The 26,243-nt window shown below is 39.7% G+C and overlaps 1 protein-coding gene across 1 annotated transcript; it reads right to left on the minus strand.

The window, feature by feature from the left end:
• Positions 1 to 5,655: 5,655 nt before the first annotated feature.
• C7H11orf97 (chromosome 7 C11orf97 homolog) lies at positions 5,656 to 23,405 on the minus strand. Its single transcript, XM_058545390.1, has 4 exons — positions 23,241 to 23,405; positions 18,576 to 18,680; positions 9,280 to 9,405; positions 5,656 to 5,957 (listed from the first exon to the last, which is right to left on the minus strand). Exons 1-4 carry the CDS (start codon positions 23,386 to 23,388, stop codon positions 5,953 to 5,955), a joined length of 384 nt encoding a protein of 127 aa, XP_058401373.1. The 5' UTR covers positions 23,389 to 23,405; the 3' UTR covers positions 5,656 to 5,952.
• Between the last annotated feature and the right edge of the window lie 2,838 nt (positions 23,406 to 26,243).

Raw genomic sequence — 26,243 nt, forward strand, 5'->3', positions numbered from 1 at the left:
GCCTTCCTAAGTAAGAATTGATGCCTTTGTTATTTCAATTGGTGTTTAATGAAGTTGAGTTTTGTTTTTGTTGTTGCTATTTTCCTTCATTCTCTCTCTCTCATTTTAAAAATATCTTATGAACTCATGGCTTTTTATATTCATCGTGTCAATTATTTCATGCTCAAATTTTCCCGTCTTTGGCCAGAGGATTACCTTCATGTTGACTTCGTGTCCTGTTGGCATGACCCAGTGGTCTTTGGAAAATTCCCCGTTTTCTGCTACAACAAGATGTCTCAAGCTCATCCTGGAGGTTTCCTGCCTCAGACCGGGAATCAGACATCCCCCAAGGCACCATGATTTCTTCTTCTTTCTTCTTCTTCTTTTTAAATCTAAGTGCTTTCAAAAATCAACTTTATTGAGGTACTGGGGATTAGGATTTCAACATATGAATTTTGGGGAGACATAATTCAACCCCAAACAACCTTTTTCCTGAGAACTTTTTAAAAAATTTTTATAAACAATGTGAATTGGTTAATTTACAAGGCTTTCCTTTCAATATTGGCTGCCAGAATCCAACTTGATAAACATCAAATTAGAATTTGGATGAAAGAATTTAGTGAAGTAAAGATCAAGATCGGGGAAAAAAAGACATATCTTAATGAGCTATGCACACTTAACGGTAGAGGGACCAAAAATTTCATTGTTTTAAGAATTCTAGTAAGAAATATTACATCTCTTTTGAAACTAACCAGAGTATAAAGAAATAAAGGATGGGTGGGGAAGGAAGAAAGGAAGGCTGACAGGCAGTCAGGAAGAAAAGAGCAAAGGAAGAAAAGATGAGAAGGAAGGAAGGAAAAAGAGAAGGGGAGAGAGAGAGAGAGAGATGGAGATTGAGAGGGACCTAATCCTAATCTTGGCTATTCAGACACACCTAAATCTTAGGCCCAATGATGCTGCACCCTACCCCTTATGTCCCTGGATAATTACTTTTGGTATATTTTTCTTTTACATTTTCTCTTTACATATTGTAATATTGTGATTTCTTTAGGAAATAGATAACACTCTTAAATAAGAATACAGAAAGCCCAATTAGAGTTTCCACACAATCCCAGCTGCAAGGGAAATCCTAACCTATTTGCTTTCAGATTCTGAGAAGCAATCCTTTCTTTCCAAGATGACTTTCCTATGTTCTTTTTTGGTTTGTTTTGTTTTTAAGATATACTATACATAAAGAACACAAAACTTAAGCATACAGCTCGATGATTTTTTACATGTACTACACACGCGCGCACACACACACACACACACACACCTGTGTATCAACTACCCAGATGAAGACATAAAACCCAACAGGCTCCTTCATGCCCCTTTCTACTCAATAATTCCCAAAGGAAACCACTATTCTGACTTCTGTCTCCCTAGATTACTTTTATCTCTTTTTCAAAATCTATGCATGGATCCTCCAATATGTTCTCTTTTGTGTCTGACTTCTTTTCGTCATCATAATGACCGTAATATTCATTGGTGTTGTGTGTAGCTGTGGTTCATTCTTTTTTATTTCCGTGTAGCATTCCACCCCATGAATATATTCCAGTTTATCCGGTCTCCAGTTGATAGACATTTGAGTCATTTTCATTTTTAGGCTATTATGAATAAAGCCATTACAAACATTTTTTATTGTCATTTTGAGTGGTATCATCTATTGTACCGGCCCCAGAAAAAAAAATGGGTATGTTATGTTATTTAAGAGATGTCTTTACTATTTACCATCAAAAGGGCATCTGAAAGGTAAAAAAATAAAGACTAAAAGTAACTGAGACAGGGTAAGAAATAAACGATATAAAAGTACGTTGGTAAAGTCAGGGGGGATGTTTTCATAGCATTTATTGTGTTTGTCTCATAGATACAGCACATATTTATTATATGAAATTTTTTAAACATAGAAAAGTATAAAGAAGAAAATAATGCTCCCCTCCCATCTGCACCCCAAGGTAACCAGTTTATATTTTGGTATTTAATGAAGATACAGTATATATAAACTAGGATCACATTGTAATATTATTTGTATTTGACTTTCTCCCTTTAATATAAGCTTTGTCCCATGCCATTAAATGCATTTTTAAAACATGATTTTAATAGTTTCAAGATATGACCAAGAGAAAGGATCGGTAGTTACCAATGGTTGGAATTCTCTCTAACAATGGCCAGGTCCTGGACCATATCATGTAGAGGGAAAACTACCAGTCAACAAGCCCTGCTCATGCATGTGTTTTAATCAGCATTTTAGCTTTTTAGTTACTTTATTTTATTTTATTTTATTTTATTTCAGTAAGAACACTTAACATGAGATCTACCCTCTTAACAGATGTTTGAGTGTACAATGCAGTATTGTTATCTACAGGCAGAATGTTGTACAGAAGATCTCTAGAACTCATTCATCTTGCATAATTGAGATTTTATATCTCTCGAATAGCAACTCCTCGACTTGCCCTTACCCCAGCCCCTGGTAACCACCATTCTATTCTTTGCTTCTATGAGTTCAACTATTTTAGATACTTCATATAAGTGGAATCATGCAGTATTTGTTCTTCTGTGACTGGCTTATTTCACTTAGCATAATGTCCTCCAGGTCCATCCATGTTAACCTCCAATCCCCTGTCCTGTGTGTGTGTGTAGACAAGAGTGTGAATCCGGCTGAAACATCCTGGGAACGAAGGAGACTGGGGCTTTTGAAATAGACAATGTTGACTCCCAACTTGATCACCCTATTTTCACCCAAAGTCCTCCTGGTTTATTCCTTCTAGAGTGTAAACTTGCACATTTCTATCAAGATTAGGGAGAGAGTCACCTGAGCTATGAGGGAAAGCTGAGGAGTTTCCTATTTGCTGTGTGGACAGGAGGAGGGGGAGACAGTCCTTAAAATGTCAAGTTTAGAAAAATTGGATGCAAAATGAATACCCATCAATAGGGACAAGATCAAATAAATTGTGGTACTGAAATATCAGGATATATTATATAGCCTATAAAATCGTGACTTAGATAAACATATATTACATAGGAAAACGGTTGTAATGTATGACTGAGCAAAAAAATGCAGGCTACAAAATGTGTGTAAAATGATAGTATTTTTATTAAAAAACCCTCCTCATTGTATGATTTCTATTTCTATAAATATTTTAGTTGTAAGACAAAGGATATGTTAATAAAATAAACCAGGGGATAGATTTTTTTTCAAGTAAGACCAAAAAGTTGTCTTTTCAGAAAAATTTTGTTCCATCTCATGCAGCTAAATAGTTTTCCTAATCATTTTGGCTTTTTATTTTCTACTTCTAATCTTTTAATCCAGGTGGTTCACCGACACTTTTGCCATGACCATTTGGCCAAATTAGGAAGTAGGGTGCAAGCCCTATGACACCAAGTTATCCTGGTACCCTGGAGCAACTTCTCCAGCATAACCGAGGAAATTCAAGAACTCTGGGGCCAGGGGCATAGAAAATGAAAAATGAAAGTGAGCAAGCTGCAAACATCTCTAGGAAAAAAGCATTTTTGTTTTATTCCTGACCTCAGAAGGAATGCTTCCAGTGTATTTCATGAAGTATTAAAATAGCTATTGGTTTAAGATTGCTGTATCATTTTAAAGAAGTCTCCCTGGGGTGTAGTGGTTGGGTTCGCCTGCTCTGCTTCAGCAGCCTGGGGTTTGGGGGTTTGGATCCCAGGCGTGGACCTACACACTACTCGTCAAGCCATGCTGTAGCGGCATCCCACATACAAAATGGAGGAAGACTGGCACAGATGTTAGCTCAGGGACAATCTTCCTCAAGCAAAAAGAGGAAGATTGGCAACAGATGTTAGCTCAGAGCCAATCTTCCTCATCAAGAAAGAAAAAAAAAGAAGTGTCCTTGTAATCCTGGTTTTCAAAGAGTTTTTATTAAAAAATGCTAACTGAATTTAAAAAAACAGCTGTATCATGTAGTAATTTTTAAAATCATCCCCTACATTTGGCCTTTAGATGGTTTCAGTTATTCACTATTATAAATAATGCTGGCATGAAAAACCCTGTACGTGAATCCAGTTGGGAAGACGTGCAATGGGGCACTGAAGAACAAAATTTAACCACAAAAGGAACCAGGGCCCTAAAGTGGAATAAGGACAGAACCCTTAGCAAGGAAACAGTGCCAGGAGATCAGTCCTCCGTGGTGGCGTTAGCAGGTAGTCAGGAAGGGAGAGACTGATGCAGAGCACCCAGCCCAGACAGCAAGGCTGAGAATAAACAGGAAGAGCTTGTTTGTTGGGCAGGAGTAGAGTGGAAGTGAGGAAGGAAATCCCCAAGCGTGTGTTTGTAAAGTCACACTGGGAGTTTAAGTGCAAAAAGGACATCATTTCTAAGGGATGAATAAAAGTCAATACTCCCTACCCACCGCACTTTTTGTGTGGCATCCTGACATACATGTAAAAACGTTGATAGTAAGAACTTTTAGAAGGTTAAGACTTTAGATTTGTAAGAATAGTAAGTGCTTTGCCCAACTTCAGGTAGGTTTTGCTGTTATATTTCTCGACTCATTTAAGATGTAATCTCTCCAGTTTTAGCCGCTGGCCCGAAACACTTGTTTTGAAGCAGCCACTTAGTGATGCGAGAGTTCCATAAACAAGATGGTGGCTGGAACTGGCTTACTTGGAGGATTTCTTCTAGTGTGCAGTAACTAAATGGAAATTTTTATATTAAATCTGGAAAAGTTTGGATCTTGACTCAAGAGATTATTGACTGTTTCACAGTGTAAATATTTTTAAGTAGGGAAAGGACACACCCAGTCAACAAATCTTTGTTGACTTGATTTGATTTACTACATTAAAACTGAGAAATGAACTTGAGAACTTGTGAACTAGAGGAGGTTTTAAGATGAGCTTAGCTTAGAAAAGAAGGAGAAGAAAAAGTTGTGTAACCAAAATACTGGGTAAAAGAACTTTTCAAGGGGAAGGGGGTGAGTAAATCACAATAATTATGTATATAAAATGAAAAACTGGAAAAACCCAAATGTCCAAAACATAGAAAAATAAATGCAAAAATTTAGTACAAACATATGAAGATGTTTAAATTTAATTATTTAAAGTTATATTTTCATGAATGGGAAATTATATGATGTTATGTTAAAAGGGATAATAAATGTATATGCTATACAGTGTGATTTTAAACATGTAAAATAAAACATATGCATGGGGAAAAAACAAAAATATATCAACATGTTATCAGTGACTGTTTCTGGGAATTAAATTACAGATGAATTCTTTTCCTTTACATTTCTTTATTTTCCTATTTTTCTATACTGTATGGTACTTTTGACAATTGAGGGGAAGAAAGACAGGTTGGGTTTTTTTCTTCTTTTTAACTCAGCAGTATTAGTAAAATCCTTCTTTAGATCTCTAAAAATTTCTTGGCTCCTTACAATTTAGTGGACAAATTCTAGAGAGGATGAGCTCTACCAAGGCTTTCATTGAAATGGTTGTCTCTGAGTCAGGGACTTTTCATCTATGTCATTAATTTATGAATCTTACCTATACCCAGATTTATTTCTGTTTTTTTCTTTTTTATGGATGAGCATAATTATACTAGAGTGAAGAGTTAAAGTTTACAATATTTACCTTGAAGTAAAGACTCAATAAACATGTCTTTGTTTTATCATGTTTCACATATTTAATAAAATAAGCTGAATTAGAATCCCAATGTATTCCAACTCAGACAACTAAAAATATAATATTTTTCTTCATTGTTTTCAGGTGCTTAGCAAACTTTATCAATAATATTTCATTACTTTGCACTAATTTATAGATAGCAATTAATACCAATAATAGGAATTACAGACTAATACACATTTTTTTTACATGTCTTAAACTGTGAAACAAGCCTGGGTTTCTTCTCTGTTTTTCAGACATCAGGAGAAAGAGGTTTCTTCTCCATGGAAAAATTTGTTCATTTTATCCTAGAGTAAAGAAATATGTGAACAAATAAGTAAGTTTTTACTTTGGGGAAATGCTCTTTAATCCCAACTCCATTTAAATCTAAACTTGATTTAATGTTCCCAACAGTACTTCATTTGGTAGAGCAGAATGTAAAAGCCATAACCCATGTGATCCAAATAACTGGAGAAACCACTACTCAGTCTTCTAGACCCTCATTACTCAGAGTATAGTGTCCGGACAAGCAGCATTGGCATCACATGGGAGCTGGTTAGAAATGCAGAATCTCAGACCCCACCCCAGACTTAATGTATTACATGTGTAATAAGATACACATGTAATCTGTAGGCACATTAGAGCTTGAGAAGCACTGGGCTAGACAACGCGTTGTTGTTGTTGTTACATGCCACAGAATAAGAAGGAAATGATAAAAGTAAATGCATAAAATTTGTTAGTGTGATGAAAGCAGCAGATGCTTTGCAGTCTCTAAGAGAAACGTGCTTTAGAACCACAATTAGATGATCATGATTTTAAATTTAAATTTTAAATAATGTGTATTAAATGTTGGAAGAGTCACAACTGCAATGAACATGTTGTTCATGAGAAAGAGAAAAAAAGCACAAGTGAATAGGAAAAAGATGACAGTGAGAATTGACCGAATTACCTAACTGAAGTATACTTCACAGGAGAAGCTCCTGGAAATATTGCAATCCATGGAAACCTCTCTTTGAAAGCATCAGCTCCAAATGTATCTAACATATATGCAACTTTTCAGGATTCACATACTAACGTCAATAGGTTCCCTTGATTTTCCCTCTATTGTTTGCATTCTGTTCAATTTGGCAGTCTCAAGTAAGGAAAACCATATACTTCTGTGGAGAAGGAGACATATGTGTGTTAGCAGCAAGAAGATTCTGAACATACAGTAGGCATTCACATATACCTCCTAGTTCATCCTTCATTGGTCATTCTTGTGACAAAAGATGATTGAATACCTCCTGTGCCAGGCACTGTGCTAACTACCAGAAACACAGTGGTGAGTGAAAGAGACATGGTTCCTGCCTTCATGGAACTTCCAATAGTGTATGAATTACTACTGATGAATTTTTGAAAATTATCTGTGGATTTTGTTCATCTATGATATTTCTGTGCCTAGCATCTAGCTTTTTTCATTGATGATAAGAAATGTCTAATTCTTAGTCATCAGTCTGATTCATATAGATTGATCAGTTGTGATTTGTGTAGCACATAGTAGCAGTTCATATGGCAAAATGCAGCTGGTAATTTACAGAGATGAAGCTAAGATATATTACAATAACAGCTACATATTGTAACGTGATCAGTGGAAAGGCTTGACATAGGCTCTAGATAGAGGGCTGGGGGCTGATAGGAAGGCAAGGTGGATGAGTGAAAATGAGCAGGAGCCACGAAAAATCTCTCCTAAGTTGTACGGATGAAAGTAATACAATTATGGTCAAAATCAAACACACATTTTTTTATCATATGTCCCCAATTAATGAATTGGGTAATCTACGGGACTTTTATGTCTTCAAATGAAGGTAATTTGTTCTTCTAACCAGTCTTATAATAGGACATTTAGAAAACCATTCATCTTTAACATAAATTGCTTTGTAAGTTTTCCTGGAATGATGGATTTACCTACTTTTAATTGGGACCTGACAAATTGGGTGGAAAGTTGAAATAAACAGCCCCCAATGGGCAAGTGGCCCAGACCTGAGTTGAATCAACCATTGCTGCAGGACACTGATATCTTTGTGGATTCTGAGTGTAGTTGCCTCCCAGGTTCCTAACCCTGCATTCCCATAGCCCTGGTATTTGTGCCTGATTAACCAACACCCACGACCGTTCCAGCCTTGTTGTCCAGTGACTGGATTCTCTGCCATGATGGCCTAGAAGTTAAGAGCAGAGTCTCAGAAGTCCGACGGACACAGGTTTGTAGTTCTGGCCTCACTACCTCCTAGACATAGGATCTTGGGTGATGTAATGTCTCTATGTCTCAGTTTTCACACCTGGAAAATGGAGATTAAAACTCTCCTCTCATGTGACCATGTGGATTACATAACTATATAAACCACTCACTGCCTTGCCTGGCACATGGTAAATGGTGGCTCCTACTACTTTATTATTTTTAAACCCAGGTCTCCATTCTGGTTCCTTTTTGCTACATGAATCCCCTTTGGTAATAAGTTTCTTTTTTTTTTTTTAAACTTGTGTCTTGGTCTCTTAGTGGCTGGCTGTATTTTCTCCCTATTGAAGTCATATCCCACAGGCTGCCTCCCTGGAGACCCTCCTCCTTTGTGGCACTTTTGCTGAACTCTCACCCCACTCCAGGTTCAGAGACACTCCAGTTCCTGGCCACTGTTTGGCTTATAAAGGCAGCACTTAGTGGTTAAAACTGGAGACTGGCTGCCCAGGTTTGAATCTCAGCACTTCCACTCACTAGCTGAGTGACTCCGTGTAAATGATTCAACCTTTCTGTGCCTCGGTTTTCTCCTCTGAAAAATGAATTGTACCTGTTTCATGTGATTGTTGTAAAGATTAAATAAATTATTATATACGAAGAATCTAGAATAATAAGCACTATGTAGTGTTTGCCATCATGAGTCATATCTTGGGTAAGAGTACGTAGGCTTGGCACTACCGCTTCTCTTTTCTCACCTCAAGGTAACCTCTCACTTGTAGAGCTATTTTTAGGATTTGTAGGCCCAATTTCATGTCCCTCGACTATCTGGACACTGCTTCCATGTCAAGATCCTTGCCTTCTCCACATCCTGCCACAAATGTTCCTGGCAGACACTAGCTACGACAGTGAGGAGTGAGTAATATTTTGTTCCAAACTTTATGTCTGTGAGAAACAGTACACTGAGTCCAGCCTGGCACCCTCTTACCTAAAATAGGGTGAAGCTAAGGGAGCCAAGCAAAATAGTTGCCTTATTTTTCCTTAATTCCCTCATCTCTCTTTCTTCATTTCCACTGGTAAGCAAAGATCATCCACCTGGAAGAAAGGACAGCAGAACATTCCTCCCCGCTGAGGCTGACTGTGTGCTAGAAAGTCTTACGTGGATAAAAAGGAAAGTAAAGAGTCAGGAGTATGACTCAGAGTATGAGCTTCTATTGTCTCCATGGGATAAATGGCTTAGCTGAGCCTTTACTGTTCAGTTCCACAGTGAGGTCATGTGGCTAAACTAAAAGTAACTTGAGAGAAGCAAGTCAAAAGAAGATTGAATTTTGATTGAGAACTATAAATAAAGCAGACACTACTAGTCTGTAAATTGTCCAGCACCCTCAGGGGCTTCAGCAGGATCAAGGGTACGGGGGTCTTACTTCTCATTCCTCCGTGCCTTGAATAGTACTTGGCTTGTGGCAGTAAACTGTTTCTGCTTGGCAGTCCTGGCTTCAAGCCTCCCACAGGGAGATTCCTTTTAATGCTCCAAATCCCCTCAAGGGCCACTGTCAATATTTTCAAAAGCGAGATGATTATTAGCTTATTCTCTTTTTAGCACAAAGTGTTTTTAAAGTATTTACTTGGTGATTATTTTTTTAGTCACTTGGGCAGAAGTTTATTTGGTTTGATTGATCCAAGGTCTTTATCCTTTGTTTAATCTTTTATTCCAGTTCAATCGTTCAGTTATTCCTTATGCAATTAAACATCTACAGTGCTATTAGATAATTTAACTTGCCCCTAAAGAAATAAATGAAAAGTCAATATAGAAACATAGTATATAACAAAACACAGATTCATCAGGAATAAATAACAGTTAATAATAGGCTCCATTCAGTCAACTTTATCTGATTCTGATTTAATTCCTAGGAGTGCAAATATTTCCAAAGATAATATAACCGAAAGTTACCACATTAATTCATCTAATACATCCAACAATCTTCTAAAAGCCATGAACTAGATGCTATTTAATCTCCCCTTGAAAGAAACAACAAATTTACTGAAAAACACTATAGCAAAATATTTAGAAAGTGACATCTACACATTGGTACAAGGCAAATGATAGTCTTAAATCCTGACACCATTCAATAAGTATTGGCTTAGTAATGATGTGCACTGGGCTGTCCTCCATATCCTAAAATCACTTATTTAGGTTTTGAGAGTCAGTCAACAAGCATTTGGTGAAAATCTACTGCTAGAAAACTGGACCCAAGTCAAGTAAGGTTATTCAGGTTAGTGCCATAAGTTATTTTTCCCATTTTTGAAGCTGCAAATTTCAATGCCGAATATTCTCCACAGATCCCAGACTGCTCACTGGTATCCACACTGACATTTGATCCCTCCCTAAAGGATTCCGTACCATGTAATGATTAGGGGCACAGCCTTTGGGTTCAGAGGAGATGTGGGTTTCAGAATCTGCTCCACCACCTAACAATTATATGACTTTGGGCAAGTTATTTAACCCAATATGTCTCAATTTCCTCATCTTTGAAATATTGATAATAATTTCTACCTCAAAGGATTATTATAGAATTTGGATGAAATGGATATAAAGTGCTTTGCACTCAATAAATGGTAGCTCTTATTTTTACAGGGACAACTATTTTCTTGTGCAAGCATGGACTCAGATTCCATTTCTTTCTTTTTTTTTTTTTTTTTTGTGAGGAAGATCAGCCCTGAGCTAACATCTGCCAATCCTCCTCTTTTTTTGCTGAGGAAGACTGGCCCTGGGCTAACATCCGTGCCCATCTTCCTCCACTTTATATGGGACACCACCACAGCATGGCTTGACAAGTGGTGCATCGGTGCACGCGCACTTAACAGCTTGCGCCACCGGGCCGGTCCCTCAGATTGCATCTCTAAAGGCACAGTCGCTGAGCTGACTCACTAAGCTGAATGTCAATACTTGCCTCTTCCCTCCACACCTGAATGGAGTAGATGAAGCTATCTGTCAAGGTTAGTTTCTTCCCTCTTCAAAAACCTTCAAGGAAGGCTCCACAATCTCCTTCTGTCAAGACCTTACAAAGTTTAAGCTGTTCCTTATCTAACCTAAATCTTTCCCCACCATTCTAGCCAGTTTTCTCTTCTTTTTTCCTGTCTAGTGATAGAAGAGGGCTGCTCCGCAGCCCCTGGGTAACAGAATCTCAGATTTAGGAGTCCACAAACATTTATTAAATACCCCCTGTGCACAACACCTGGTAAGAGACCAAGGAAATAGATTTAGATTTGTTCCACATTGTGGGAAGTTCTGGCAAGTGGAAAGCAGTTTAAAATCAGAAGGTAGAACTATGTAGAAAAACCACAGTAAATTAGATAGAAGAATTGTACTAGTCTAATTTAGTTGTGCTCTTTCAGATGTAATCACAGGAATAGCTGGAAGTTTGCAAGTTAATAGGGAAAATACCAGAATGTAAATGCAGATGCTCAGAAATGCATGGAAAAAAAACCTCAAAGCAAAATACTGTTATGCATAAATATTTACTTTTCTCAGGGATAGAGGCTGCTGGAAAAAAATAGCACTTTGATTTGATATGATGTTTGGGTGAAGAAGTTACAGAAGGTGATGCATTCAACTGGAGAAAAAGAGGTCTGGAAAGAAGCACGCATGCCCTTTGAAGCTGCTATTTCTTCAGAGAAATCTGACTCTCTCAACCCTGGCATGTGTGTTCCAGGAGAGGAAGAAAGACAAAGTGGGGGCAGGGCCAGAGAGCCCTCAGTATTGGCACGCTTAAACTGAAAAGAAAAAGGGTAGCAGGCACAAGAGAGACGCTAGGAGAAAGGAATTAAATCCTTTCTTGAAGCTCAGAATCTTCTAGAGATTCTTCTTCTCTCCTCCCTTCTCACGCCCCTAACCCCTTCTGCTCAGAGACCTTTTTAGGTGTGTTTTTATCCTGAATTTTAAAGTTACTAAACCATGCCTTGACGCCAGAAATTCTAGCCAGTGAGACCTGGCTTGCTTTTTCAGGGAACGGAAGCTCACCTTGTAAAAATATTTTTGTTCCCTTCAGCTGTCTCTGGACTGTGCATGATGAACATTAGAGCTTGAAAAGCCAGTTTAGAGCCAAACTATTGTCTATGCTCCCTTTGTGTAAACATGGTCACAGATTTGACCAGAGGAAGAACAACTTAAGTAATTTAAATTCATGTTTGGTGACTTCTAGGCTCTGTAATTATCTTGACATGCCTTTGGTGTCTAGTAACTTCCTTGTATATTGTAGGTACACAAAACATTTTTGTTGAATGAATTAATGAATAACACTATCTACACTTGCTGAGCAACATTTTACACTTTCTAAATTAGTACTAAACATAATAAATAAACCAGACTCAAAATTAAGTTTCTGTGCATTAAGGCACACATAGACATAAATTAATGGATTTGGCAGGACACTTTTAAAATTCACTGGGAAAGAAAATGTGTAAGAGAAAACCAGTAAGCTTCATTAATCAAAGTTTTCATGAGTACCATAACATATGCAGGTTTTAGCCAGAAAAATATAAAAGCCCTTGCAATTTGAAAACATTAAATTAGAACATTAATTTATTTCTGTAAAGTCCTCTTTAAAAGTTCTTAGAAATGTAGAAATAGTTTTAAGGTAAATGGTAAAATGAATGCAGTAGTTCCATAATGCATGCCTCACAAGCTTACCTCTTTTATAAAAAAAGTTGTAAGGAGAAAATCTTCAGGGAATCACTAAGGATATGTGAATGATGATGTCAGCTAAATTCTTACTTATCCAGAAATTTCCTTAAGTTGCCCCAAATTCCATTTTTATCTGACAGAAGATCTGACCAGAAAATTGCATTTCTTTTTTTTCAGGATGATGAAAAACTTTTTGTGTAGATCCCAGCCCCTGTCCTTATCTGATAGGAATGTGTAAAGTCTCTGAAACCTGTTCTACCTCAAGTTTGAACCTAAAATGAGGCTGAACCTAGAGAAGACTGTGACAAGTTTTTTTTACTGAAGAGAATACTATTTGCTACCAATACAATTTCAAATGTTTTTTCCTCTCAGAAAACATAATCTCAAAGAGAGACAATATGGCTCTCTTTGGCTAAGAGCAAGGACATCAGCTTCTGATAAGCCTGCATTCAAATATCAGCTATTCCACTGTGTGACAATGGGCAAATCTCTGTATCTCCCTGAGCCTCAGCTTCCAGATCTGCAAAATGGGCATAATAAGAGCACAGGGTTGTTGAAAGGATTAAGAGAGATAATTTGTAAAAACTGTCATGTCCAGAAGACACACTGTGAATGACAGCCATAATAATAATTACTATATTATTATCGTCACCATCATTATGTAAAGAGATATTGATCACCCACCCCACCCCTCACCCCAGCATCCAATGCTTCTCACTGGGCCCACATATCTCTGCATCAGGAGCCTGGAAGGAATAAAAAGCCCATGGAAGAGAGGGCTTAGAGGCCTGGCAGCCCATTTTCCTGTGGTCACTGATGCCATTCCCTAGACCCAAGTATGAGGTGCACAGTAACAACCACCTGGGACATCTTGGCCATTTGAATGTCTTCACGGCTCTTATTAACTGTTGTCACAACACCACCGGAAGAACAGGTGGGACAGCTCATTCAGCTGAGGGCCCCAGAAGACCAAACAGCTCTTTTTCCCTATTGCCACCCAAACAACAATATTCCAAAAGAAATGTAATGTTCACTCTGTTAAACATCCATAGAACCTAACTTCTGGAACTTTTGACTTTTTACCAATTTCATTCAATCTAAGGAGTAGAAACTTTTGACCTTTTATCAATTTCATTCAACCAAAGGAAAAGAAAAAAAGCACAGAAATAATTTAAGTCCACTGCTTCTGGGTACTTCGATAATTGTCATCATTATCTCAGTCACAAATAAAACATGCTATAATTTAAGTTGTTTAACTTTAGGACAAATCCCCCTCTTAATAGATGGCATAAGCCCTTCGGTAAGTTCACCCATACTTTGCTGTGTGGCCCAGTGTTTTGGTGCTTGATCAATGGTTGAGGGGAAATCCAGTCTGGACACTTATGGAAATCTCACTTTCACCAAACAGATTGCGGTGAGAGCACGTGGAATTGATTGTTTGAAAATTCAAACAAACCCAGCCAATGCATACATAGTTACACAAATATGCTTGGATACATGCATATACCTTGAGGTCCCTAGAATTTAGATAGACTTGGGTATATCTAAAGAAATAGTGTACATTGTTTGTCTAAGTCACAAATTCCAACACGTATACAGGGAGAGGCCAGGTAGGTAATAAGTAAGTAAAGCAGGCCAGGGTAAGAAATAATTGGCTCTCCCAGTCTTTTATTTTTTTCCACTTTTGTTGGAGGCATGGATACCAGAGAAATACTTTTTCCCTATTTCTGCCATGAAAAGAGCAAGTCTGCAGTAGATGTGTGAACATAACTAGCTTGTGATATGCCCTGCTTGACTGGGGAACTTGATGTGCAATGGTTAACAGCAGAGTGGACAGGCAGCATAACCCAAGTCCAGCCACTGCTGCCAGGCGTGAATGTCAACTCTGTTGTCACATCTTCCTTTCTTTTCCCTCCTCCCTCTTTCCCAAGATAATCTAGAAATCTCGATTTATATGTAGAAGATCCTGATTTTTTAAATGTTGACAACTGGTTCATATATTTTAAAAATGCAATGCAGAACAAATACATATGTCTATACGTTTGCAAGATGAATCTGGCATATTGATCAACAGTTTGGGATCCTGAGCCAAACTAAGATACCCTTGACATTAGAGGTGGGACATGGTGATCCGGAATGGGTATGGAGGATGGCTCTCTGGTTTTGGACTTGGACATTAGGCCAAGTCATTCAGTGGGATAGGTGATACATGCAAAGGAACAAGTAGGGGAGAGGTATGAGTTTCATTTTGGACATGTTGATCCTGAGTACTTATGGGACATCCAGGAAGAGAAATTTAGCCTGGAGTCACAGATTTCAGGGACATCATAGTGAGGTAGTAGTGGAAACTACAGGAATAGCTGAGACAATCCAAGGAGAGCTAATGGAACAAGATTAGAAGACTGTGGGTAACACACTGGTAAACATCAGTATTTGGGGATAGGGTGAGTAAAAAGCATTCTTAAAGGGATGAGAAGGAATATCCAGAGAAGTAAGAGGAGAATGAGGACATTTTAGCATCAAGGAATTTGAGGAAGGAACAAGGTTTAGGGAAAGAATTGTCAAATATTGCAGAAATCTCAAGCCAGCCAAGGGTAGAACAGTATCCACCAGATTTAGCCATAACATGTCACTGGAGACACTATGGTGAGTAGAAAGTCAGTGGGATTTGGAGTCAGACTTGAATTTGGAATCGAGTTTTGCCACTTAATGTATAACCTTAGACAGTAAAAACCTCCCAAAATCTTTCTACTCATCCATAAAAGGGGGATCATAATACCCATAATCACATGGCTTTTGTGAGGATTTGTGGTAAGCAAAATAAAGCCCCTGTCCTCAGGTAGCTTACGTTCTAGTGGGAGAGAGAGTCAATCAAGGAGTACACAAATAAATACGTAATTGCAGGTAGTGATAGAAAAAAGCAGAAAGAAGAAAGTAGTATAAAGGATTAGAGAATAACCTGATGGGGGGTAGTTTCTATTTTAACCTGGTGGAGAGATTACCTCTGAGAAGATGATATTTGAACTGAAATTTGAATGAAGAGGGAGGAAGACATTTGACGGTCTAGGTGAAGGGTAAAGGTCTTGAGGTGGGAATGGGTTTGGCAGGTTCCAGAATATCAAGAAAGTCAATATGGCTAAAGTGGAGTGGGAAAGTATAGGAGATGAGTGGAGTAGGAAAGCATAGGCCATATAAGGAGATTGAAATTTAGACTGGGAGTAATAAGAAGCCATTGGAGAGTTTTGAGCATGGAGGTGACGTGCAATGATTTATGTTGGTAAGAGATCTCTCTGGTTTCTGCGTAGAGCATAGACTGTAGGGGAAAACAGCAGAAGCTGCTATAGGGTGCTACTGCTGAGCCTGCAAGAGATGACGGACGCTTGGGCAAGGCTGTACTTGAGGAGATTTAGGCTATATTTCAAGTGTAGATTCAACAGCATTAGCTGATGGATATGAAGTCTGAGGATTTGACTTCTAGGTGTTTGGCCTAATCAACTGAGTGAATAGTGGTGCCATTTCTTGAGATGGGGAAGACCTGTTGAAGAGTAGAATTTTAAAGGCTGGAGTATAGACCAAGAGTTCTGTTCTGGACACGTTAAGTTTGAGACGCCTATTAGACATCCAAGTGGAAAGTTAAGAAGGCTTTTGGGATTTGAGGGGAAAAGCAGAGGCTAGAGATAAAAATTTTGGAGTCATTAGCACAACAGGGCTAGATATGATCACCCAGGTAGTGAGTGTAGATAGAGAAAAGGGCTTGTGACTGAGTTCTCCAGAGTTCAGAGGCTAGGAGAAAGGAGAGTCGGCAAAGATGACAGAGAAAGAGTGGTACCAGCAAAACCAGGAGATTGGAGTATGTGACCTGGAGGCTAAGCTGAGAAAGTGTTTTCAGAAAGGAGTAAACAATTGTGTCAGATGCTACAGAGAAGTTGAATTTGACGAGTCTGTGGATTGTATTTGACCTTGAAGATCATTGGATTTGACCTTCAAGAGGAAGGTCATTTGCAATCCGGAAAAGAACAGTTTCCCTGGACTCAGGGGAACAAAAGCCTAACTGAAACGGGTGAAAGAGCAAATGATAAGTAAAGAAGTGGAAACAATGGGTCAAGTGTATCTACTCTTAACATTAGGAATAGCTGCTATAGGAGCCATACTAGTCCCTAATTTTTAATGCAAATTCTGGGTGTATGTGTCAAGCTGTGCTTTCCAGGAAGAGAAGCCATAGCTTCCATCAGATATTTAAAGGAGTGTATCACTGAAAACCCTGTACTAGAAGGTCCAGCAGCTGGCCCAGAGCTGCCAATACTCTGAGACTAAGCTGGGAGAGTGTGGCCCCTCTCTAGGTTCTAGTTCCCTGTTCTGGCCAAGTACATGGGGTTTCCCACCATTAAAAAAAGAGGGGGGGGGGCAGGAGGAGGAGGAGGAGGAAGAAGGAAGAGGAGGAAGAAGAGGAGAAGGAGGAGGAGGAGAAGAAGAGAGGAAGAAGAAAAGAAAAAGAAAAAAATAGGTCTCTGTTTTCCATAAATAGAGCCCTTTAAAACTTAATGTAGAATCTATTCTCAGCTTTGAAAGATTTTTCTAGGCTAAGATAGTAGTGCACATCTGTGCGACCTCTGGTGGATGTTATAAAAATGCAGCCCAAGCATTCTCCATTTTACATGAAGGATATTTGAAAAGATTGCCTAGAAAAATAAATTTTTATAAATAGAATGATATTGCTTAATCACCTAGACTGTCTCATAACCAAATGTATCTGATAAGAATAACACAACATCCAACTAGTATATTCATTATAAATTTATAAGGGTATAAATGAAAGTAAACCCAAAACATAAACTTAAAAAAATTAAAAAAACATTTTTTTAACCACCAGAGAAATAGTACATATAGGCTGGGTTTCAGAGAAACAATTTAGTAGGTCATTCTGCATCCACTCATAGAGTTCAAACTAGACTTTAAACTTTCCTTCAAGATACCATATGAACAAAATTGGTGATTTTTCTGGTCTTTCGTCTTGTAAGAATGGGTGATACAAAAAGGCCTAAAAGGTGTTTCTATGGCTGGTGTTGAAATGTAAAGCAGGCAAATACATCACGGAGTCTGAAATGACGCACCTCTGAGCCTGTAGCATCTGCTCTTAGGAATCCTGATAGAATTTGGGCCCCACCTGCCAGGGCTTCAACAACCCTCCTCAGAAACTGTCAAGTTCTCTGAGTATAAGAATCATGTCTTATGGTTTTTTCACTTCTTCTAGCAATGCTGGCACCCAAAAGGGTTGTAATAAAAACCTGATAATTTGAAGAGCATGAAACATGCACCTAGTAATCATTGAGAAGGAACCATGAAAATGAGGGGCTCCAGCAATTTCAAAATAACATCTGCAAGAGATTCTGAGGCTCCTAGAGCATATCTTTTCTTAAATGAAACATCAGTGAGAGCTATCAAGGCCCAGACCCTATAACTCATACACTATTTGTATGTGGGATAAAATTCTTGGGTGAGTTGACCTACCCAAATGACTTAGATTCTCCTGGGTCAGTGATTTGCAAAGTGGGGTCCCTGGACCAGCAGCATCAACATCACCTGGGACCTTGGTAGAAATGCAAATCTTTGGGCCCCACCCTAGCCCTACTGAGTCCATTACTCTAGGGATGGTGCCAGGAATCTACTTTTAACAGGCTCCCAGGTAATTCTGATGAAATCTAAACTGTGGGAACCACTGTTATTTGTCATACCTCTACTGACAAAGATTGAACATGTTATTGTGCTTTTCAGGCACCTGGAAAAAATTCTACTTGTCATTAAATAGAAATAGCTCCACCAAAAATGTAGAACAGCAATGTGGATACTGATACTTAGCTCATTTTTTCTAAATATAACAGTTTATTTGGATTTAGGCAAAATAATTACAAAATTAGCTCAAGAATTTCCCATTTTTCTTTTGATAGTCATGGTTTTGTAATAAAACAATCACTCTGCCATCAAATAGGCAATTTCATATCCATTTCACACATATACTTCATTTGTCACTGAGATTACCTGCAGGTGGATTTTTAACGTGGCACTCATCTCTCTTAACATAAAGTTCTTCTTCCAGTACTTCCTTAATTCTCCTGTGTGGCTCACAATACAGAAATTTCTTCCCTATAAAGACATTAACAAAATTGGTTACTTATCATAAATTCTGCCCAATCTCCTAGCCATGATACCTACATGAACAACTACTTTTTAAAAAGACCTATCCTTCTATACAAATAGCAGACGATTCACCCTGCAGACTCTATTTTGGAAAGATCTCTTCCATTGTAACTTTTGGTTCTTTTGGGCCTTCACACTTTCATATAACTGCTAAACTTTGGGGGTAAGTTGTGGATACCTCTTTTAGGCATTATGGAGAAATATAACTTTATCAGCTTCAAGAAACCTTTCATTTATTCAATAAATTCTTATTAGAGACCTACTCTGTGCCAGGCATTTGGCAAGGGGCAGAGGACACAGCAATGAAAAAGACAGATGTATGCATAGAGCCTACAATGCCGATACATAACACAGAACAGCCTCAGCATTATTAGCCATCATTTTTAGAGATTAAACCTGAAGTTTAATCTCTTACTAAACCATACTTACTTACTACTTACTAAACCATAAGTAGTGAACCACTTATGGACATACGACTTTTTCCTGGCCTCTAAACCCGGCCCTGTAGGACATCCCTGCTATAGTGGGGGACTGAATTATTTGTTCTAAGTACCTTAGCTACACTTCTCCTGCTCACCCCAGAGAGCTCTGTGCTATCTGACCCCAGCTGTCTCTCCAATCCCTCCTGCTGGCATCTCTCTCTTGCTCGCTGAGCTCCCTCGTGGCATCTTCTGCCCATTCCCATATCAAAGCCTTTGTACATTCTATTTTATCTGCCTAAACTGCCTTTCTCCTGTTTTGTTTTTTGCCTACGTTAACTCCTCCTCAAATTTCAGGTCTAGGCTTAAATGCCAATTCTTTAGGGAAACTTTCCCTGACTCCACAATCTCGAAATGTTCCTGGTTACTTTTTCTCATACTACTCTCCTCTTCCATTTTGTTTATTGCAATTTGTATGGCTTCATTTACTTTATATACAATTATTTGTGTAAGTATTAGTTTAATATATGTCCTCCTTACCAGACCACAAATACCAGAAGGGCAGGGATGTTGTCTGTTCTGTTCATCAGAGTCCTAGAACAGAGCTTGGCATAATAATAGATGCTCAACAAATGTGTGTTCAAGAGAACTAAGCATTGTTAAACTAAGATGGAGCGCAAAGACTACTCTATACGCATGTGTGCCAATGCAACCTTGTGAATGTCAGGGAGCCAATAGTTCTAGTCTCAGTATTCAAAAGCTCAATCCAAGGAACCATGGAAAATCTAAACCACCACATACTTTTGTTACGTAAAATTTGAGTTTAAACTCAGAAAGATATGGCAGATGTCTCATCTTTTCCAGACTAACCAATAAAGAACACAACTGTATCAATTTGACTTATGTGCAGAATGACCCAAATGGGCCAAGGGACCCGCTGCTTCTGACCACGGCCCTGGGTCATTCCCGGTCATGAAGACCCAAACACACCCTTAGACATGGCGAGGTAGAATTAGGTACTTCCTGGGTCTCATCCTTGTTTCCCAAAAGTTAGGAGTCATATGAGAGATGAACGTGGGTCAGCATTATTCAAGCTTAACTTTGGTTTAATCTTTTTTTTTGTTAAATCATGATCTTCCTGCAGAAAAGGTTTGAGAAACATGGCAAAGAAGGAAGAAAAGCCTATAACAGGTCAGGAGAGAGGAAGAGATCACCTGCTCTCAATTCAAGTCTCGTGACAAATTTCAGCCCTGCTGCTAAGAGAATTTATAGAGGAAATCACTGATGGTTTCTGTGAAAAATGAGAGTAGTAAAATGCTAGTATAGGCAAATATTCCCTGCTCCAAAAAAGAAAGAAAGAGAGAGAAAAGTAAGGAAAAAATTCTACTAATTTTAACACAGCAGCTTGTTGTTGACCTTTACCAGCATTTTGAGTGGACTGGTCAACAGCTGGCTTGTGAGTACATTGAGGAGCAGTGACCACTAAATGTTAAGGACTGCTAAAAACAATATTATTCCAGACCAAACTGCTTTCTTTTTTTAAGAGCTAATAACAATTGCTACAATTTATTGAATGCTATCACACCCTAGGCATCTTACATATACTCTCTCTCTTTCTTACAATCACCCTATGGGCAGGTATAATTATTCCTATTTTATAGATGAGAAAGTAACTCCCAGAAGTCACAAAACTAGTCATAAAAATTAAAAGCCATGCCTACCTGACTCTCTCAAACCCATGTTACTAAACTAGCTAGATTACAAAGATGTAGTCACAAAGTATCTGCATTTCGGCAAGGCATTTGATAAAATGTATTTGTAGGAGGCAGGATGTCCATGCCAAAGATGCTGATTGACCCTGTCGGTCAGGGGCTTCTAGAGACTCTACTTGGAACTATTGGGATCACCATCTAATTTGCTCATCTGGATATAGGAACTTCCAGCAAACTCACCAGACGTGAGATGGCACAAACTTGGTGAATGGTTAACTTGCTGAATGGCAAACTCAGGACTCAAAAGGCTGCTTCTATACCTGGAATGAAGTGCTAAAACCCATAGGATGGCATTGATGGGGATAAATATAACGACTTGTATTTAGGACCAAACAAATTGGACTGCATAAATATAGGATAGAAAAGGCCTGGATCAAATGTTTTCATTTGGACAAAGGAGGAAAGAGAAACTAGGGACATCAGAGACTGCATTTGTTATATGTGTTAATGATATCATGTGTCTGCCAAAACAGCTAATGTAATTCTGGATCCATTTAATAGAATTATAATGTTCAGATCAAGGGATGTTATAGTCCCACCACACTATATAATCTGATTGTACCTAGAGTACCAGGTTCAGTGAATTAATAAACTGGAGAATGTTGGAAGGGGTCAGCCAGCATGGTGAGACTGCTGCAGATTATTTTAAAGGTTACACTGAAATTTATGAAAGATTTGGTGGGTGCTCAAATAGCTGCCTTTATATAATTCAAGGATGCTTTGATGTGAAAGGACAACACTTCAATCCATACATATTTGAGAACAGATCTGGGAGCACAAACTGTAGAGAGACTGAAGACCTTTCCAAAAAACATTTAAAAGTTGAATGAGGACTCGGTGTCAGGGTGAACAACCTGCCTCTACTTAGGCTGAGACCCTAAAAGGAGGTCTTAGGGAGGCGGGGGCAGGAACTCTTTATACGCCCTACCCTGACTGTGACTTCCTGTAAGTTTGGACACCCGCCTTAATTCATTACTCATTTCCCTGCAACTTGCCCAATGTCTGGCATGCTCTAAGGACTCAATGCTTGTTGAATTGATGAGTGAATGATTAATTCCACCTTTTACTCCTACAGCCACAGGAATAAAGAACCTTTAAATTCTAGCCTCTTAAATGGGAAAATTCCCAGACAGAATTTTTCAAGTCAGAATAAGGAGTTACTTAAGTATACTGCATACTTAAATATACTGAATTGAGTTGCTCTAAGGAAGGCCTCTGCATGCTGTTGATCATAACAGGAATGAAGTCTCATCATCAGGAATACTGGGGCCGACGCTGAGAGAGGAGGCGCTTTCACCAGCGGCGGCGGTCCTGCGGCTTCCTGACCAAGTCTCGCGGGAGCTGAGCGGCTTCAGCCCAACCCCCCCTCCTGGGCCTGCTGAGCGCAGAGGGAGCACGAGAACCCGAGGCTGCTCTCCAGAGGTGCAATCAAGGAGGCGCCGCAGAAGGGCTGGAAACCGCTCGCGTTCCTCTTTGGCCTATTATTTTCACCATCATCATTCCTTAGCACCTACTGAAGACGTGTGGGGCACAAACGGCTGTGAAATATCTGTAAATTCATGGAACAATAGGATGAGCGCCGCGACCAGGCGCCGAATCAAAGTTGCAACCACGTTGGTTGTGACTGTGGACCAGAACTCCCTTTACTTACTTGAGTATTGTTTGTGTGTTTGTCAGGGCAGGGAAGAAACAGCAGTGTGTTGAAATGTGGCCCATAACTGAGATTCTAAAAGGATCAGGTAACAATAATTTATGGACTGAAAGCCCAAGAGACGGGAGTTGAAGTGTTTTAAGTATTTTTCCAGCACTGACTCAGTGACCGTGGGCAAGTCGCTTCCTATCCTGTAGTTTAGACCCCTGTTTCCTGGTCTGTAAAATGAAGGAAGTGGCAAAAATGATATACGTGTTTCCATGTGTGTGTATATAAAATTTATATACATTTTATAAAGTTTTTAAAATTTTGTTTTTATTATATATAAATTTTAAAATTATATATTACATATTTTTATAAATATATTTATATATATACACACACATTTTTTTCAATACCTTCCAGGCCAATGCCACTTCCAGTTAAGTTGGAGGCTACCTGGGCTCAGGGAGCCTTTTGTACAGGAAGGCTTGGGGAAATGAACCGGACTCTCTCTGCCTCAGCGCCATCTCCTCTGCCTTTGCCAAAACAGCAGCTCCACCCCCTCCCTGCCAAACCTTCGCGGCCTCAGCCAGTGTCTCTCCGGTGTCCCCAGTGCCCCTTTCACGCGCTCGCCGCGCCGCACGTCCCTCCGCGCAGGGCCCGCGGCTGAAGGGGAACTCACACTGGTTGCGGGACTCCTGGGTGCCGCCGCCGCCGGGCTCCCCGCACGCCCCGCACCCGAGCCCTGCGGGCTGCCGAAGCTGCTCCCCGTCGCGGCCCGCCTCGGGCGCCGCCACCGCGGTCACCACCACCGCCTCCTCTCCCCTCATGCTGCTGAGGTCGTCTTCGCGGCCCGTGGCCGGCTGGCCTGCTCAGCTCCTCGGTAGGCGGCCAGGGAACGCGAGGCGTCTCCGGTTGCCATAGTGACTGCGGGTCCTCCCGGCTGCCAGCAGCTCTCAGCCGGCTTCTCTCAGGCCCCAGGGGTCCCGCGCGGGCCCAGGAAGGCGCTGAAGTTGGCGAGCTGCGATTACTCACCCACCAAAGCAAAGGACTTTCCACTAATCTCTCGTTTGTTTCTCACACCAACTTCGCAGGAGAGGCTTTACTATTCCCAGGTAGGAAACAGATTCAGAAAAGTTAAGGAAATTGTCTGAGGTCACACAGACAATTGCTAGGAAGTGGCACAATTGGAATCTGAGCTCAGAAAAGTTTGGTCCCAAAGCCAGAAGAATAAATCACCACTTGAACAGGTAGGGGCGGAAGCAGGTACTGGACAAGTGAGTTCAACGTAAGGTCGCTGGTTTCACACAGCGTTATACTGTCGCGTCGCACTCCCTGCTACTCATACAACGTGACCAAATAAATGAATGTTGAGGATTCCAAACTTTTGGATTATAAGTTATTATTATTAAACAACTCGTGTAGTTTTCAAGTACTTTTGTGTTCACAATCTATTTCAATCCATACAATAAGTAATTTTACAGATGAGGAAATCAAATTCAGAAAAGTTTGGTTTGAATAGCAAATGGGAAAATCCAGAGTTTTATTTGGAGCATGAGGTTGCTTTTGTTTTGTTTTTGCAGTCATTTAAAAAATAAATTATGGCGTGGTGTTAATTTTATGAAAGCTAAACGTGCATTATTTTACAGAGTTAAATGCTTCTACAAGGCTTGTAACCAAATACAGGGGGGCCCATCTGCCTCCATTTCACCCCAGAGGCAACCACTTGCACCTCTTTAGTATTTACAGCAATATAACCAAATGCTTATTTTGCTGCTTATATGTTTTTCATTTTTAGGTATCATATGTTGATTTCCTACTATGGAAGATGAGGATTTAGTTCTCTTTCATGCTCCTCATGTGTACTTACTCTCCCCTCAAACTCCTAATATAGATAAATTAAAATTTTGGCTAGAGAATTTACATTATTATGACTATGTAAACTCTAGTCACGGGTGAGCTATGTAAGATCCTATGGTCACTTTTCCTTTTTGCACAATCTTTTAATTACCTGGAGTTAATAACATCTGTTGCCAATCTTCCTCTATCTCTTTTTTTGCCCCCTCCCCAAAGCCCCAGTACATAATTGTATATTCTAGTTGCAGGTCCTTCTAGTTCTTCCATGGGAGCTGTGGTCACAGCATGGCTACTCAGAGATGAGTGGTGTGGTTCCCGTGTCTGGGAACCCAACCCAGGCCGCCGAAGTGGAAACCGCTGAACTTGCACCACTAGGCCTTCAGGGCTGGCTCAATTATCTTGTTTTTTGGTTTGCCTGGTTTTTAATGTCCTTAGCACTAATTAATTCCCAAACTCTTTCTCCTTGTGTAAATATCTTAATATGTTCAAACACATGAGGAATTCTGTCAATTTCATCTTTTTCAAAAAGTGCCTCCCAGAGGGACTCTTGATGTGCTCCAGTCTGGACTGGTTGCTCTCTAGACCTGCGGTTGCACAGCTGTTGTCTGAAGATTTCCCTTTACCACCATGCCTCTCGCTTGTGTTGGATCCCTTATTTTGTGGATCCCATCTCTTTCTTTTTCATGGTTTACTCATTTACATTTGATGGAGCCTATCTCTAGTAGCTTTTTGAGAAATGCTGTAAGGAGGTATCATGTCCAAGTCCGGACAGGTTTGCAAGTGTCTTTATTTTACTCTCTACTAAAGTAGAAGTTTGGCTGGGTAAAGAACTCTAGATTGGAAATAATTTTTCTCAGAATTTTAGAGTCATTGCACCATTGTCTTCTGGCATCCAGTGTTGCCATAGAGAATTCTGCTGCCATTCTATTCCTGACCCTTACATAGGACCTGTTTTTCTTTCTAGAAACTTGGAAGATCTTCTCTTTGTCTTCATTGTTCTGAAATTTCATGATGATACACCTTGAAATGGGTAAATTTTTCATCCATTTTTCTGGGCAGTTAGCAGATAATTTTTTTGTGTGTGTGTGAGGAAGATCAGCCCTGAGCTAACATCCAATGCCAGACCTCCTCTTTTTGCCAAGGAAGATTGGGCCTGGGCTAACATCTGTGCCCATCTTCCTCTACTTTATGTGGGACGCAGCCACAGCATGGCTCGACAAGCGGTGCATTGGTGTGCACCCAGGATCGGGACCTGTGAACCCTCCGGCCACTGAAGCGGAGCACGCGCAGGCACTTAACTGCTGCACCACCTGGCCGGCCCCAGCAGATCATTTTAATCTAGAAACTCATGTACTTCATTTTAGAGAATTTTTCTTGAATTATTTTATTGCAATTTCTTTGTTTTCTCTGTTTTTTCCCTGGAACTCCTGTTATTTGCATGTTAGAGCTCCTGATTTGTCTTCTAATTTTCTGACCTGTTTTTCCTATTTTATATCTCTATTTTTGCACTATTTTCTGAGAGATTTCCTCAACGTTATTTCTAAACATTCTATTTTTCACTTCTGCTATCAGTTTTTAATTTCTCAGAGCTCTCTTTTTTTTTTTTTTAAAGATTTTATTTATTTATTTTTTCCCCCAAAGCCCCAGCAGATAGTTGTATGTCATAGCTGCACATCCCTCTAGCTGCTGCATGTGGGACGCGGCCCCAGCATGGCCGGAGAAGCAGTGCGTCGGTGCACGCCCGGGATCCGAACCCGGGCCGCCAGCAGCGGAGCGCGTGCACTTAACCGCTAAGCCACCGGGCCAGCCCCGTCTCAGAGCTCTCTGA

Source organism: Diceros bicornis, chromosome 7, assembly GCF_020826845.1.
Source record: "Diceros bicornis minor isolate mBicDic1 chromosome 7, mDicBic1.mat.cur, whole genome shotgun sequence".
NCBI lineage: Eukaryota > Metazoa > Chordata > Mammalia > Perissodactyla > Rhinocerotidae > Diceros > Diceros bicornis.

Coding starts and splice junctions, on each gene's coding strand:
- C7H11orf97 (XM_058545390.1), bottom strand. CDS start 23,388: ATGAGGGGAGAGGAGGCGGTGGTGGTGACCGCGGTGGCGGCGCCCGAG. Junction 18,681..23,240: donor CCAGGAGTCCCGCAACCAGT/GTGAGTTCCCCT, acceptor ATGTCTTTATAG/GGAAGAAATTTCTGTATTGT. Junction 9,406..18,575: donor CGTTAAAAATCCACCTGCAG/GTAATCTCAGTG, acceptor AAATATTGACAG/TGGCCCTTGAGGGGATTTGG.